Source organism: Paroedura picta, chromosome 1 (assembly GCF_049243985.1).
Source record: "Paroedura picta isolate Pp20150507F chromosome 1, Ppicta_v3.0, whole genome shotgun sequence".
In the NCBI taxonomy this organism is placed as follows: domain Eukaryota; kingdom Metazoa; phylum Chordata; class Lepidosauria; order Squamata; family Gekkonidae; genus Paroedura; species Paroedura picta.
The window spans coordinates 94,233,720-94,250,924 of NC_135369.1; the positions used below are offsets into that span (position 1 = coordinate 94,233,720).

Consider the following 17,205-nt stretch of genomic DNA (forward strand, 5'->3'; position numbering starts at 1 on the left):
ATAGAAATATAGATATTGATAGAAATTAAATCAAGCCCAAATTGATAGAAATATAGATGACAACAAGTAGAGGCACAGGTGCCCCATCTGACTCCTTAGCAAAGAGAGGACTGGTATGCCATACAATGCGACTACTGTGCTGCCAAGTGGGGAAGGGGAGTTTAGCCCTCTCTCCCATGCCACTTTCAACAGCTGAAATGGCCACAGGGGACCCATCTGCCCCTTCCTTGGACTCCACGTGGTTCATTAAGTTTTTTCTATGGCCACAACCCTAACCAAACAAGCGCCCAGAGGCACCTGCAACTCTCCCTGTTTTCCACCAGGGTTGCTGCCAGATCAACCCTTTGCCTGACATTTCAGCTGCTATTGACACTACTGAGTCACAGGCACATGCAGGCGGAGTGGAGCAGATAAGAGTGGAGTCAACTGGAGACAACTTCCAGAAGCAAAAAGAAAAAGAAAAAAGGGTTTAAGATCAGTCCTGCACAAATGCACAACCTTTCATGAACTTCACAAAACCTGATCTGATGAAGGGAACTTTGACTCTCAAAAGCTTATATCCCAGAAATCTTGTCAATCTTTAAGGTGCTACTAGACTCAAAACTTTGTTCTATTGCAGATTTACATAGCTACCCACCTGAAATTAATGTAATAAGTTTTTTAAGGTCTTTTTATTTTATACAGTTGCTTATGACATGTTCCAAGGGAGTGGAGAAGCAGAGACATTTGGGGGGGGGGGAAATCAATGTTTTAGAGACTACAAACTGTGAGCAAGATGGAGTTTTGACATGTTCACCCTTCTACAAAAGGCTCCTTTGGCTGCTGAAAAAGTGATGCTGGAGATCATGGGTAAAAAGCCATGGAAAACAGGAGATTTCTGTACAGAATAGGAATTATATTGCATTCCCTATCTCAAGATTTTGCCACTGAAGCACCTTCTGCCAGTTTTCTTTGCTCTTTGGCATTTTTCATGAGGTTCCCCTAAATCCCAACATCTGATTTGTGGGGTGAAATGAGGCTGCCAGGACAGAGGAAATCCAGAAAAGATATGCCTCTGAGAGAACCCTTGAACAGGAGCAGGAAAAAAATCAGTATTTTTTGGATTTGAGTTTTCCTTATTCAGAAAAACTTGAATCAACTGATTGATTCAAGTTTGGCCAGTTTGAGACATTCAAACTATAAATCAGCCAACAGATGGCTGATCCTGCTGTGGAGAAAGCTCTCTGGGGTTCAGCTCTTTGGTGGGCCATAGGAGGGGCAACATCCCCCCCCCCCCGCACAGGCTGACAAACATTTGATCTCTGGAGAGAAGGGAACCTGTCCCTTTAAATACTTCCAGTCAGTACTTCCCTCACAGGCTAGTTGGTCTTAGCAGGATCAGGGAGCCAGGGCATGAGCTGACAGGTCATCTCCATGCCGCCGCCCCATCTGATCCTGGCCTGCAGCCAGCTCTGGCAGGGTAGGGGAGATAAGATGTGGGGCTGATTTCTCAGCTCTGCAAGATCCTACCCTAAGCCAGCCACAGCATAGTACGGAAGGCAGGGCATGGGACTGACTTCTCAGCTCTGCATCTACCCATCTCATTCCCAGCCTGCAGCTCCCTCCAGCAGGGTCAGGGAGGGCATGGGACTGTCAAGTCAGCTCTACTCCTCAGTCTGAAGCTGGCTCCAGCAGGGTTGGGGAGGCAGGGCACAGGCTCTCTGCATCCTCAGAGGGGTCAGCTACGTAGAAAGGATCAGCTGTTTTGAGGGGTCTTTCTCAATCACTTTGATTTGTCCCATTTAAATTAATAGGGATTGTGATTTGGCTCAAATGTCCTATAAATACACGAATCAGCATTGATTCAAGTTTTTTCAGGCTTATCTGAGCCCAATTGCACATCCCTAGATCCAATCCAATATGAGAATGCAAGACTGTGCATAAATATAACTCTCTCTAGATGTGCCAGAGTTTACCTGTTAGAATGTCTGAAAGGGAAATAAACACAGAAAATAGTTACTTGCTAGACCCTATTTTCCTTTCCTTTTGCTTTCTCTGCCCTCCCATCACCAGTTTTTCTCTCCCTCTTTTCATTCTCCCCCCTGCTCAGTTCTTCCAAAGATGCCAGACTGGAATGTAGGTGTAAGGGATGCTTATCAATTACTCAGGGTCACAGCTGGCATCCCAAATTATGTTGCAGGACCCTCAGCCCAGGGCCAGCCAGTTTGTGAGAATCCTGGAGATAAAAGGCAGAACAGGGCCTTGAATCTTTTATCTGTAAGTGCCAAAAGTTACACTAGAGCCAGCTGAGAAACCTGGGGAAGGGGGGAGGCACAAATCCTCAGTGATATAGGCCAGTCTGAGAGAAGAGCAGAAAGCACAGGAAATGATATAAGAACCAGTGCACACCCTAGATCTGGGCCCCTCTCCTTTCTTTAGGGCACTTGGCTCGAACTGTTGCAACCCTTCTCTTTCTATACTGCAGCAACAAGGCCAGCCCTAAGTCTGTCTGTAGTTTTGTGTGTTTGTATATAGCATGCCTGAATACCATGCCTCTGTTTTTATGGCACAACAAATCTCAATTTTTCTTTTATTATGAATGTGTGTGAGAGACATCTCTTGACTTCTCATGAAGCAGATAAGATTCCTGCCTGCCTCTCAGAGTTTGGGCTTTGAACGGGGAGCTGTATGGGTAACATTAGCCAAGCATTCCTTTTTTGGATCTAATGCTGATGTCCACCAACACCACTCCCCCCCCCCCCAATTCTGCTGCTGCCTCCTCCTTCTCCCTGGCTGGTGCAGCTGCCCTACTCTGAAGCACTGCTTACATGTGTTGCTAGGCAATCTGTAAAAATGTTGTCAAAGAACGTCTCTCAATGCTACTTTGCAAGAACGAGTTTTTCTTAAATCATTAGAGATTTTCATATCCTCCTCACTTTTTCCCTCTTGGCTGGGGTGTCTCCTACACAGCACCCTTGTCAAGATGTTTTGATGTGCACATATTATTCAGAATTAGATATGCTAATAAAGTTGCATTATACTGAGAGCTTCTTGTGGTGCAGAGTGGTAAGCAGCAGCATGCAGTCTGAAGCTCTGCCCATGAGGTTGGGAGTTCAATCCCAGCAGGTGGCTCAAGGTTGACTCAGCCTTCCATTCTTCTGAGGTCTGTAAAATGAGTACCCAGCTTGCTGGGGGGTAAATGGTAATGACTGGGGAAGGCACTGGCAAACGACCCCGTATTGAGTCTGCCATGAAAACGCTAGAGGGCGTCACCCCAAGGGTCAGACATGACTCGGTGCTTGCACAGGGGATACCTTTACATTTACTTTATACTGAGACAAACCAGTGGTTCATTTAGCCCAATATAGTCTAATCTCACTGGCAGCAGAACTTCAAGACTGCAGGTGAATTCCTCTCAATTCTAAAATAAACTATGATCTCTCTTTATTCTTTTCAACTTGGAGGCCAAGTTAAGAGTAGATTACATTCCTGAGATGTAAAGAAGCATGTGTTTGTCCAGCATGGTGTAGTGTTTAAAGAGCGATGGACTCTAAAAGCCAGTTTGGTGTAGTGGTTAGGAGTGCAGACTTCTAATCTGGCATGTCAGGTTCGATTCTGCGCTCCCCCACATGCAACCAGCTGGGTGACCTTGGGCTCACCACGGCACTGATAAAACTGTTCTGACCAAGCAGTGATATCAGAGCTATCTCAGCCTCACCCACCCCACAGGGTGTCTGTTGTGGGGAGAGGAATGGGAAGGTGACCCTAAGCCGCTTTGAGCCTCATTCAGGTAGGGAAAAGCGGCATATAAGAACCAACTCTTCTTCTTCTTCTCATCTGGAGAATCCCCACTCCTCCACATGTAGCCAGCTGGATGGCCTTGGTCTAGTCACAGTTCTCTTAGAGCTATTCTTATAGAGCAGTTCTCTTAGGGGTCTCTCAGCCCCATCTACCTCACACAGTATATGTTGTGGGGAGAGGAAGGGAAAAGTGTTTGAAAGTTGCTTTGGGACTCCTTTGGGTAGTGAAATGCACAATATAAAAGAAACAGCTATTCTCTTATTATTCAAATTGATCCTAAAAGTTTCATTGATGAGGTGAACCATTGTAGGTCAAGATCCAATTTACTTGGTCCAAGGGAAGGGATAGACTATGTGGCGGTGGAGCAGCTCCAGGGATTTTGGGATGACACATCTACCCTTGACCCATATCAGCCTGGCTTCAGACCAGGTTTTGGAAGCAAGAATTCCCTCAAGCCAGGCTGAATTCTGGAGATTTCTGATAAGGGGATCACTTGGGCATGAAATTGGGGTCACTGCAGGTAGGTGTGAATTCCTAGCATTGTGCAGGGGGTTGGACTAGATCAACCTTTCTGAGGTTGGGGACCGGCAGGGCATCGGGGCGCGGCCCGCAGCCCGCACGGGCCACGCCCATGCATCGACCGCGCCCGCACATCGGGCCGCGCCTGCGCATCGGGCCGCGCCTGCGCATTGGGCCGCACCCGTGGGCCGCGCCTGCGCATCGGGCCGCGGCCACGCATCGGGCCGCACCCGCGGGCCATGCCCGCGCATCGGGCCGCACCCGCACGGGCGCAGCCGGCCCTGATTCCCTCTCCCCGCCCTCCCGCAGTAAGAAGCTTCCCGGGCCGCAAACTTGCAGCCTGGGAAGTTTTTTACTGCGGGGGGGGGCGGGGAGAGGGAGCCGTGGCCCGGCGCCATGGCTTTCGCGGCCCGGCACCAGGCAGCGGCCCGCAGGTTGGGGACCACTGGACTAGATGACCCTGGAGAACCCTTCCAGCTCTATGATTCTAAGAGAGCTTTAACTGCATCATAGATGATCTTCATTTTATCTTGGACAGGGCCATCCCTATCAATATGCTTAGATCTGTGAGGGCCTTTGACCAGTTATTCATTGGTTGGAGTATGGAATTGGTATTAAAGGATCTTTGATGGGCCCTTTGCTGGTTTTGGTCCTTTTTATCTGATTGGACACAATGCATATTGACCAGAGAAGAATCACCAGCTGAGTGGGATTTGCGCAGTTCTATTGTGTTCATTAATATCTACATGAGGTAAAAATGAATGAGATTGTCTAGAGCAGTGGTCTGCAACCTTTTACAGGCTGCAGACCGGCGGCAGCAGGGAGGGCGATTGCCCAGCCGCACATGCCGCGCATGTGTGGCCAAAAACGCGCATGCGCGGCATTTACACACACGCACGCGCAAAAGTGCAACACATGCACATTTTCGGCCGCATGTGGCACAAACACGCATGCTCATTTTCAGCCCCGCATGTGCATTGCGTGTGCGCGGCCCTGCTTCCCTCTCCTCCCCTCCCACAAAAAGAAGCTTGCCGGGCCACAAGCTTGCGGCCTGGGAAGTTTCTTACTGCAGGGGGGGCGGGGAGAGGGAGCCGCAGCCTGGTGCCCGGGCCCTCGCAGCCCAGCACCAGGCCGCAGCCCGTTGGTTGGGGACCACCGGTCTAGAGTTTAAAGACTTGGGTATTATCAATATGTAGATTATATGCAAGTCTATATTTCATTATCTAAACCTCTAGTTGTTTCCATTTTGGCTTTGAAGCTTTGGTCAGGTGGTCAAGTTGATGGTGATTCTAGAGCCAGTTTTGTGTAGTGGTTAGGAGTGCAGACTTCTAATCTGGCATGCCAGGTTCAATTCTGCACTCCCCCACATGCAGCCAGCTGGGTGACCTTGGGCTCGCCACGGCACTGATAAAACTGTTCTGACTGAGCAGTGATATCAGCGCTCTCTCAGCCTCACCCACCCCACAGGGTGTCTGTTGTGGGGAGAGGAATGGGAAGGCGACTGTAAGCTTCATTCATTCATTCAATTTATATACTATTGCTCACTGTGGCATCTCAGGGTGGTGTAAATGACTGTCTCCTCCCCATGCTAAATAACATCTTCAGGATGCCCCGTCTGGCTGGTTCTTCAATTAAGATGGCCCACCTGACATCGACCAGAGCCCATTCCTTTTCCATTGTAACTCCCACTTTGAGGAACTGGTTCCTTAAGGAGGTGAGGAGATTCCCATCATTAGAAGTCCTCAAAAGGCTTTGCAAGGCAACTCCATTTACTAGGACTTTTAGTCTGGCATAAACCACAGGCATGTTGGTGGGTAGTAAGCAATCTGGGATCTTATTAGCTTGTAAATTACAATGTTTAAACTATAGGCCATCTTGAGCCACAAAGAAAGGCAGGATAAAAATATTTTAACAATAAAAGTTCTAGTTATATCTTTCTATTCAAAAGTCATCCCCCCTTGTTGGTAAGAAAACAACCCAATAATGCTTAAAACCAATTATACAGAAAGAATAAAATATATCATGAAAACAGTTAAGAATTCTTTCTGTGTTAGTAAATTGGTAAATTGGGTTCTTTTCCAATAAGTATGTATAAGTCTTTCCACAAGTAGTAGAGTGGAAATGAACAATAAATCTGTAACCCGTTTCAGTAGACACTACTGATTCCCTTTTATTCATTTCTATATACCATTTAAAGAAATGTCTCATAGTAATAATTTTATAGTTATGTACTTATCAGTGACATACTACACTTTGTTGGTATAGCAGGCTTATCACTATTATGTGCCTTATAAAAGTTACAGTATAGTGAATTTGCTTACATTCCCAGCTTCACTTTAAACAATAGAGCTACATATTTTGGGAGGGGATTTTCTTGTAAGTACGGCATGTGAAACACACTTGATCACCCACTATCGTGCTTTCAGGAGTATCATGCTCCCTTCTGGGCACAGAACCAAGAACAACAGAACTTGTGGAGCTCAAAGTTCTCTGGAATGAACCCAAAGGAGTGTTTAGAGGCCTTAGATATCACTGACATGGAATCATCTGCAGATGTGAATAAATAAGGGTCATGACTACAAATAGTTCTTAAAATTTTAGGATGAGATCTTTGGTCATTATGTGGGGAAAGTAATACAAGTCAAGGTCAAGGTTCTAAAAATACCCATGTTGAACAAACTGAAGAATCTGAACAGATGGATATCTGTAGTTCACAGATCCACTTGTCCGCTGCCCTTAATTTGATCTCATAAAATGTGATCTTCACAGCAAGGGCAGCAGTTAACATTTGCAATACATATATATACAGTTAAGCTCTGATATCAAACTTATCACAGAACTAATGTGATGATTTAAGGTGTTTTAGTATACAGTCTCTGATGAATGTATATAAAAGTATGTATTTAGGGTTGATCAGTTGAAAAAAACTGATGGACATGTTGTCTTTTTAAACATACATCTTTCATCTTTAAATAGGACAGGGTCCTATTAAATAAAAGAGTAAGGCCACCTGGGGAGGAGTTAGGGCGGGCCCTGTCCAGGATAAAAACTCAGCGGCTCCTGATTGGGCCCTCCGAGTGTCCCTCCAGGGCCCAGCAGCCAATGGTGAGGCGCGCAAAGTGCCTTCCTATTGGCCCCTCACCAGGACAGACCAAAATTCCATTCACCCATCCCAGTCTGGCTGCCAGTCTGCTCCTGACCACCAAAGGGAGAGGAGGTCAGCAGGGTTGCCAAGGGGGATGAGAACAGAGGCTGCGCCAGCCCTTTTCGCCCCAAGGCTGTCCTAACTGTCATGTCCAACTGCAAATTGCCTCAGAACCCTGACAGAGCTGGCTGGAGGCTGCAGAGTACGCTCCCTCCCCCTCCCTCCCTTCAGGCCTGCTGCGAAGGAGCCTCTGACAGCCCCTGACTGAGGGGAGGAGGCCTTTCCAAGAGCAACGCAGGGGAGCCTGAGGGCCTTCCTTTTGAGGGGGGGGGGGACTTTCCCCTTCTGCCAAACAGTTGCCTGACAGGGAGGCCACAGAAAAGCCCCTTCTCACTTAAAATACTGCTCTGGCCGGAGGTTAGACACAGCCAAGCCATGTGTCTTTCTTCTTTGCAACTCTCTGCAGATTTGAGGCCTACTGCGCAGTGTTATTCTGCAGACAAAACTGGATGCCTTTGCAGAGTTTCTTTTGTCTCCTGTTTTATCTGCACAACAACCCTGTACAGTAGGCCTCAACATTCAACCCCATGCCCTTACAGACTGGACAAATCCTCCCCTTCCTCTTCCCACTGCCAAGCTCTAGCGCCCGTTGTATTCTTGGAGACAACGGGCTTTGCCCCTAGTTTTGCAATAAAAGGCAAAAAACAGGCAAACAGATTCACGTGGATAGCCATGTTGGTCTGAAGTAGCACAGCAAAGTTTGTGTCCAGTGGCACCTTTAAGACCAACAAAGATTTATTCGAGATGTGAGCTTTTGTATGCAGGCATGCTTCTTTGTTGGTCTTAAAAGTGTCATTGGACTCAATTTTTGTTGAGCAGGCAAATCCTTATCCATGGTCTCCTTATAAATAAAAGGGAAACAGCCTTGGGGGACGGACGGTCCAGCTGTCCGAGTTGGAAATAGGGCTAATCAGGGTGCAGTTAGCTGCACCCTGATTGGCCCTGCCCCTACAGCTCTCGCCCCAGCCGGCAAGCACAGCCAGCACCTCGCAGAGATGCCGGCTGTGCTTGCCGGGCTGCGCGCAGCTTCACGTTTGCAAGGGGGAGGGGGCCAGGATGGCTTCCCCTGGGCTGCCAAGCACACCCGTGACCTCGCAGAGGCCGTGGGTGTGCTTGGTGGTGTGGGGGAGGCCGCGCCATTCCGGGGGGGGGAGGGCGAGGAGGGCAGAGATGCCTGCTGTGCTTCTCGGGCTGCATGCAGCTTTGCGTTTGCAGGGGGACGGGGTCCAGGATGGCTTCCCCTGGGCTGCCAAGCACACCTGCAACCTCACAGAGGTGGTGGGTGTGCTTGGCGGCCTGGGGGAGGCTGCGCCATTCCAGGGGGGGATAGGATGGGTCTCTTATGAACGAGCTTTGAAGCTAGTAGGGTATATAAAGTAAAAGTAGCTGTAAAATATCTACTGGAACTCAGTGCTTTAAATAAAATAAAAATAAGTGCAAGCTTGAAATCCTTTTCAATAAATAAATCAATATAAGCAACAGAATAAGGTGACAGGATTCTGAGGTGCAAGCAGTGTCTGTACCACTTCAGCTATCTGGTGGGCAATCATGTTTCTGAATGCTTCCTGAAGTAAAAACAACAACAACAGATTCCTGACAGTAGGAAAGAGCACAGCTACGAGAGAAGACCAATCTTCCCCTGCCCTCAGTGCTGGTTTTCTACTTTCAAATGTATATTTTTAACATATGGCGGCATAGTAAAATGACCCCACAGTCTCTTGTTTTTAACTTGAAAATGAGTCATTTACTTAGCTGGCCCAGATCTCAAGTTGTTAGACCACAATAACAAGCTCACCGCTCCAACTGTATGCCCCTAGTTCCCTTCCACAAATCAGGTTTATGCTCTTGAAGTGTGATGGCCTGCAGTTAAACTCTCTATTCAGATTCAGAATACCCTCCTTGCATTCAGCCACCAGGTAGAAGGGGAAACTTCTGGAAATCCCACTAGTTAAGAGACGTTTCCCACCAAGCAGGCAGTGTCTCTGTGCCTCATATTTATACCTTGATAATTGTGAGCCCAAGCATGAGTTTTCTCCCCACACTTGTATAAGTCTACATAACTCCATTTCCAGAAAGAGAAAGTTTAATCTTAAAAGCAATCTATGAATACAGCAAATAAAAGCACACAGTTGAATAGCAAAAGAATCTGAATACACAAAAAATGAAATGAATATAAACTGGGGGGGGGGGGAAGGCTACAGTAATTTTGCCACTTTGAGGCTCGAATATGTATGTGCAGCAGCTCTCTCAACCTCTCCTTTATGACTATAGCACTGGCTTTATTGGTCAAACTTTATAGTGTGGAATTCAGAAGGAACTGAGAAAGGGTTTGGCAGCTGGCAACAGGCTACCTGTAAAGGCAGTTTGAGGATTCACAGAGTGTAAATTCAGCATTCACCAAGCAAACTACATTTCTTACCAATGTTTGGGTACAGAGTTGTTTTATTGCGGGCAGCATGCAAAAGCATAACAACTCATATTCCATTTGGTGCTACAGTTCATATTGAACCAAAACAGAAGAGGAAGCGAGCATACAGTCTAGAAAAGAAGTCAATCTATTTATGTATTCCAGCTGCATTCGGTCATAAGACACATTTGCACAGCTGGCTTCTCAAAACTTTCCCTACGAGCCAGGCAGCCAGAGCAATAGTTGAAAAATAGCCTTTCTTGATAAAAGAACTAGTGGGTTTTATAAGAGAAATGCAAACTGACATGACTCCCATTGCAACACAGACTCAATATATAGTAGATCTGTACTGATACAGACATAAAATTTACCATCCAACATATAAATTTTATTATTAAAAAGACATCAGTATTCACAACTAAAACAGGTCACTTAAATTTAGTACCTCTGAATAAAGCGGAGAAAGACATTTCCCATTCTGTTTGGCAATGGAGTGCATAACCCTCATGGCCTTGTCTCCTTCCTTGCGCGACAGCAGCCACCGTGGAGATTCAGGTACTACCCTACCCAAAGAGAGGAGACAGTGAGGGTTTGTCTGTTTACAACCTTGAAAAAATAGAGGGGTTTATCGCCCACAGGCAGGGCAAATATAATAAACTCTTCGACGTTCTGAGAATTGTGTCTGCCAAATATTTCCTAACAAATTAGATATTGTTTAATGCTGCAGGATTTTTTTACACTGACAGAATCAACCTGATTTTCTACCTGTGCCCACCATGCTGTGTCAGAATTCCAAAGGTGCTCATGAGGGAGGACCCCTGACATCCATTAGTCATAACACACGCTCCTTTTAGTAGTAGAGTCACTGAATTCTTTATAAACAGCTTTCCTATCAAAATTTCTGAATAGCCTGATGGCAATGGTTCCAGTGAGGAGGGCCTCCATAATACACCACAACCCTTTTAGAGAGAGAAAAACTCACTCTGGGTCCACACCTAACACATTTAAAGACACACATATAAATACATAGACATAGAGAGAGAGGAGGGAACTCACCAATCCATGTACAAGGGATGAAAACCATCTCTAGGAATTCACAATTGTTCATCCTAAACCTTTTTTTAACTGGAAATGTAGACGCAGGTAGTCTGTTGCTACAGTACGTCACCAACAATGGTTTCAAGTGAAACAAAGGGTTTAAATGGTTTTTTGTGGATTCCTAGATGGGCTTTCAGTCACTGCTGAAGCCCCAAGATTAAAGACCTCATGCCAGGTGAGAATATAAGAGGAAAACCAAGGTGAAGAACTGTTTTGATTTTCAGGCCTCCAAATCTGAGCTCTTGTATTTCTTCCTCTTAGTGGCCCTTGTGGCCTTTCATAACATGCTTTAAATGCAGCTCTACAACATGGAAGAATAGAATATCAATGGGAAATTAAGTCTGCCATTCTCAAGAGTTTGGAAAGAATTTGTGGCATGTAAATGTCCTAATATTTTAGTCCTTTCCAAAACCTTTTTCTCTAGTAGACTAATGAATGGAATTTTGTTTTTCTGTGTATCTTTTTCCTGTCATATCACCTGAAATACAATCTGTCCCTACAATTCATCCCTAAGAATCACTCAGACAAGTCATCCTACAAATAATCATATTATAATACAATAATGTCATCCTACAAATTATCATATTATAATATTAACAAGATCTATTTGCTTATGGCAATCATGAAGAAAAAAGTTGGGGCCCCTAGCATTTTCCTGATAATACATATTAGAACAAAATTCCTGCAGTTTGATGACGCACTATTGATTGTTTAACTGGGGAAAAAATTATATACCTCCCCCCCCCCTCCGATAAGCATAAGACTACTTAGTGGGCTCCTGGAAGAAGCAAGAACAAGGGTTTTTTCTTAACCATTACACAAAAACTGTCCTCAGTAGGTACTACAAAGCCTTATACTAACAACAACAAAATGTTCTGAAATATGATTCATTATCAAAGAAGAAAAATAACATCAAAGTTACCAGTAATACAACAGGAAAATGAAATTGGGGAGCGTTGTGGCCAGCTGAATCCCCTGCCATGTGGGAATTAAATAAGCAATTCCAGGAAGAATCACAACTCCAAGTGTGAAGAACATCTGAATTACAATTCCAACAATCCGTCGCTGTTTTGAACCAACTATCTCTGTCACTAAATTGATTTAAAAAAACAAACAGGATACATTGAAAGGAAACAATCAATTCATTATTAAAATCAGCTGTTCATTCTTTTGTGCTCCACATGGGAAATTTTGTCTTATATAAATTAGCAGTCAAGAACTATTTGTCATGGGTTTGAACTGCTACGGATCAGTGCCAAACTGTACTTACATTGTTCCACAGGGCCTGGAAAAGGCAGCTCTTCCACTAGGCATTTGGTTGAGGTTGACAAGAATCGGCAACATCTGCTGGGGCCCTGAACATCACTCCCAAGAATCTATGTACCTGAACTGAACTATGGACTTGTCTGATTGTTACTCTGTCCCACAGCTCAAGTGCTGACAGAAGTGTCAATGCAACACAAACATTTTTAGATCACTTTACTTAGGAATCTCAGTAGCAGACTTACATGATTGCAGGAGTTCTTCTAAGGGAAAAGTGGTTCTTTACAAGTTTGAGTTGGTGAAAAAGAGTGAGGAATCCAACTGCTGTAGATAGCTGAAGACTAACAAAGAGTTTGGAAAGAAAGAAGAAGGGGCGTTTCCCGCCTTGGCTTAACTCCCAGTCACATTTGGGCAACACAGGAAAGAAACTGTTATCTTCTTTTGTTGTTGTTATTGTTACCATTGTTATATTCTATTTGACACAAAAACTGAGTTTATTGTATTGTACTATTTGTTCCAATCAGATGAAAAAGGTAAGCAACCATCATTCACATGTAAAGAGAGTAGGAAATGGGAAATATTTTTAGGGAGGGGCAGAAACCAGGAAAGTGCAATTTGTTTTATGATCCATAGCATTCCTGGCTCATTAATCACAAACTGTCACAAACTTTTAGCCACCTCATGAACTGGTTTGGTTTGTAAGGTTTATAAGGCTACACCAGCCTGGTAGAGAATTCAAACTCTGGGATCTCCAGATGACTGTCCTTTACCTGTCCTCCAAGTTTGATGCGGATTGCATTTATGGGTTCTGAGTTACAGCCCCTCAAAGAAGGTGCCCACAAGAAAGTGCCTTCTGAGGAAATAACCATTTGTCATTGACAGGAGAATTCAGGAGCATGTCGAATGGATCCTGTGTAAGCTAGAGACACCAAAGTCACAGGGGAGTGCCCCCAGATGCTCCTTTACATATCCACCAAGATGTTGTTTCAAAGTTGTGTAAACACTTTGAGTGGAGACAGTCTGCCTGGAATTGTATCCACTCACAAACTGGCACAAACCTTCCAAAAGTTGATGGAAAGTTTGGACCAGTTCACCTGCCACGAACTTTAGTTTACAAAGCATGAACCAGCCAAAATGTATCATGAACTTTGGTTCATGAGCTAATTTATGCCCACCCCTAAATATTTTTAAACAAAAGTGAGTAGATAAGGAGGTTTAAACTCTGTTTCCTAATGTGTCTTATTCTAGCACCTGAAATATTTTTTCTACTAGTAAGGTTTGGGACTGAAAGTCTGTCAGAAAACGATTGAAATCAATTTATGTACAGTGAGATAAACTCCGTGACATGCCAATTTACATTTCCCTGTGCCTGAGTGAGAATTTTAATTACTTCTAAATGGAGATGATTTCTCCTTTCTGTCTGACTTTGGCATGGGGGATTACAGAGGTGAAAGATATAATTCCTTAAAAAAAATTTCATTGAAACCAAAGAAAATTAATAAGTAAATTAAATACAAGTGTATCAGACACTAACCAAAACTAATTCAAAATGATCCAAGGTACAGTAAAGCAGAATATCTCTACTGTGAGATAAGGAAACCAAAGAATCACAAGAAGAGAGTGTGGCAGACAACTACTGCAAAAAATATGCATTCAATTAATCCAAGCTGAAAAAAAATACCACCCAAATACCTGATTAGTATTTTTCAAGTATTAATTCAGCCAGTTTAATTTATTTATCGCGATTTTTCATCTATCTGAAATGGCTGCACCTGAAAAACCAGGACCACCAAATAGCTACAATTGAAGTGCATTTAAAGAGCTCCCAGTCCCTTTAAATGCCTTTCTCAGCTTGGAGAAGGCATTTAAATGGATTGTGAGACTCTTAAATTGCCTTCAAAGTTTATTCCCTTAAAGGTATAAATGCCTTTTTTTTCATTGGAAACAATGGAGAATAGGGGCACTTTTCCTGTGGACCTCCTGGTCCAATCCTTTTCAAATTGGCGGGGGGGGGGGTGTGAGCAGAGGCACCATGAACTATGCTGCAAATTGACTATAATGGTTCCCATAGGCTATAATGGAGCTGAGAAAAATTGAAATTCTCGAATGTTTACCAAATCTGGAAAACATATCTCTATTTGAAATCAGGATTATCTAAAATTACTAATAATTTTTCTGTTCAATATATGTGAACCCAAAATAACCGGTCTTCCCCACACTTTTTTTTTTTTCTGCACACCTCTAATATCAAATGAATAGGGAAGGAAGAGGCCTGGAAAAACTTTCAAAGCTTCTCACAGAAATATAAAATAACAATTGACACATAACCTGAATTTCTGATATTTCAACTGAAACCCATCCAAATGGTTATAGAATGGCAATTTTCTATGTCTACATTAATTTCTTTTATATTGGAAAAATAGAGTAAAAACCATTTCAATTTTGTAACTGAAGTCACTGGGATAAAATTAGTAGGTCTGTAGGCCTTTGGTGCTGCCCCCACACAATCAGTTCTAGGGCTAAGCTATTGGGCTTTGGTAACCAATTAAGGCAGCCGCCTGAAAGCTTTGCCCATGAGGTTGGGAGTTCAATCCCAGCAGCCGGCTCAAGGTTGACTCAGCCTTCCATCCTTCCGAGGTCGGTAAAATGAGTACCCAGCTTGCTGCTGGGGGGTAAACGGTCATGACTGGGGAAGGCACTGGCAAACCACCCCGTATTGAGTCTGCCATGAAAACGCTAGAGGGCGTCACCCCAAGGGTCAGACATGACTCGGTGCTTGCACAGGGGATACCTTTACCTTTACCTTTTAACCAATTACCACGATTTCTGACTAGTGTTCTGAGGTTACCTGGACACTAGGTGACTGTGAGTGTGGCAGCTCCAAGATTTCTCTCCCTTAGTGTGATTTTCTGCCTCTGAGTCTCTGCCCCCATCCCTAAAAAACTGAGAGGGTTTCATTTACTCATTAGCAAGATGGATATGAGAGTGGCTCCCCCTCTGTCCTTACACAGGATTTCCAGATTTCCTGAAGTAGTTTTGTAGACCCACTGGACTCCAAGAGTTCCCAGAACTCCACTCTGAGAAATAGTGACACAAACAGAATGTGTTCCCATTGTAGTCCATAGTCATGGCTGACCCAGCTGTGAACAAGAGGGCATGACTTAGTCTGTAATTTCTGAAGGTGCTGGTCATTGCAATGTGCAACTACAGAAGTACCCTTTAACATTCCATCTTTTACATATAGGGCAGGGGCCTTTTTATGTTGTTACTCCACACATATTAATGCCTGATATTACAGCCTTCATGCTAAACAATAGAGCATGCTGATAAACTATAGTGATAATTGTCACAACAGCTGATATATAGAATGTTATATTAATGCATACTTCTATGAAAGGAACAGAATATTTTGTCCTTGAATGAACTAGCACTTAGCATGCAATTTCCCTCTCCCATTTTACACTCTTCTAACCAAGCAGTATTCACAGTGCAGCCCATGGACTTCATACTGAACATTCCTGTAATGTAATACAATTTTAGCAGGCCACTAGTCATTCCAGCTTCCCCCATATGGAGAGGAAGAACTGCCAGGCCTTACCAATCACAAAACTTGTCATCCAGGTTCCCTTTCCAAATACACCTTGTAGAAAGCGAAATATCACAAATACTGTAAAGTTTGGTGCAAAGGCCACTATGAGACCACACAGTCCTGCCCCGAAGCAGGAGAAGAGATAAGTGGAGATTCTTCCATATCTGTCAAGGAAAAAAAGGTTGTTTTGAAAACATGTGAAATTTCCCTTCTGCACTTCAAAGATTTTAAACTGTTGTCTAGGAAATTTCCATTCTCAGAGAGGGGAGTAGATGTTCCAGCACTATTTGTGCTGATTCATTCTAATGTTTAACAAGTGCTTAGTTTCTGAGATGTGAAGCCTAGGAATCAGATCTCTCAGAATGTTGCACCACCTCCTCCCTAATCCTAGATGTGAAGAAGCTGGTGATCATTACTAAATTTTTGTTCCCATGTAAGCCCCTTATGTTTAATGTGTTTTTTTGGTTTGAGGCACCATATGCTCTGAAACAACATGACAAGATTTCAGTCCACCAGCACCTTTAAGATCAACATAGTTTAATTCTGAGTACAAACTTTAGTGTACAAGCCCACTTCATCAGTTACACTAGAAGAGCTTATATATAGGTAAAGGAGGAGGGGCTAGTTAGAGTCAAGATGCACAAATTACTAGGTGATTAGCTGAGATTGGATTAAAGCTTGCAAATTAACATACAAATGCAAGAGTTAACAGATCTGAGAACTGTTTGCTAACTCTTGTATTTAGCAATGAACCCACCCTCCACCCTTTCTCTACCTATATGTAAGGGTTGAGGAAATTTGTGTCAATGTATCTGATGAAGTGTGCAAGCACACAAAAGCTTATACCCAGAATTAAACTTTGTTGGTTTTAAAGGTCCCCCGGACTCAAACTTTGTTCTATTGCATTCAGATCAGGGCTACAAGACGCATCAACTGACCCTGAGGAGCTATTAGCCTTGTCAGGGAAAAATTAAGTTACATTATTGATATATGTTAGTTTCGTAGGGTTGTCAGCTTTGGGGGATGGAGAACAATGTCACATGATGATGCCCAACATCACAGTTTTCTTCATAGAGATGTGTGAATTCCTGGAACATCATGATGTCCCTTCCAAACACCACACTGACTGAAGTGACATTATGGCATCCCTGTCTGCCATTTGCTCCCAGTAGAAAAAAAGAGACCCAGCAAGGCCTGGAACCTCAGAGCAGGAGCTTGCCAACTCATCCCAGGATATTGGCAACCCTAAAGTTTCTGCAGTGGGACAAGCAACAACTCTAAGGCTGTTTCAGATTGGGAAAAGCACAAGATAAAGGCTTAACCTTGAGCCTCGCGTGCCATGGC

General features: G+C 44.1%; 1 protein-coding gene across 1 annotated transcript in view; it reads right to left on the minus strand.

The window, feature by feature from the left end:
* The window catches only part of SLC22A3 (solute carrier family 22 member 3), a 44,608-nt gene that overhangs the window by 15,510 nt on the left and 11,893 nt on the right, over window positions 1–17,205 (minus strand). The window contains exons 3-5 of the mRNA XM_077348250.1: window positions 15,871–16,025; window positions 11,932–12,100; window positions 10,357–10,474 (exon numbers count right to left, since the gene is read on the minus strand). Coding sequence (XP_077204365.1) covers window positions 10,357–10,474; window positions 11,932–12,100; window positions 15,871–16,025 — 442 coding nt within the window. The remainder of the gene's footprint in view (window positions 1–10,356; window positions 10,475–11,931; window positions 12,101–15,870; window positions 16,026–17,205) is intronic.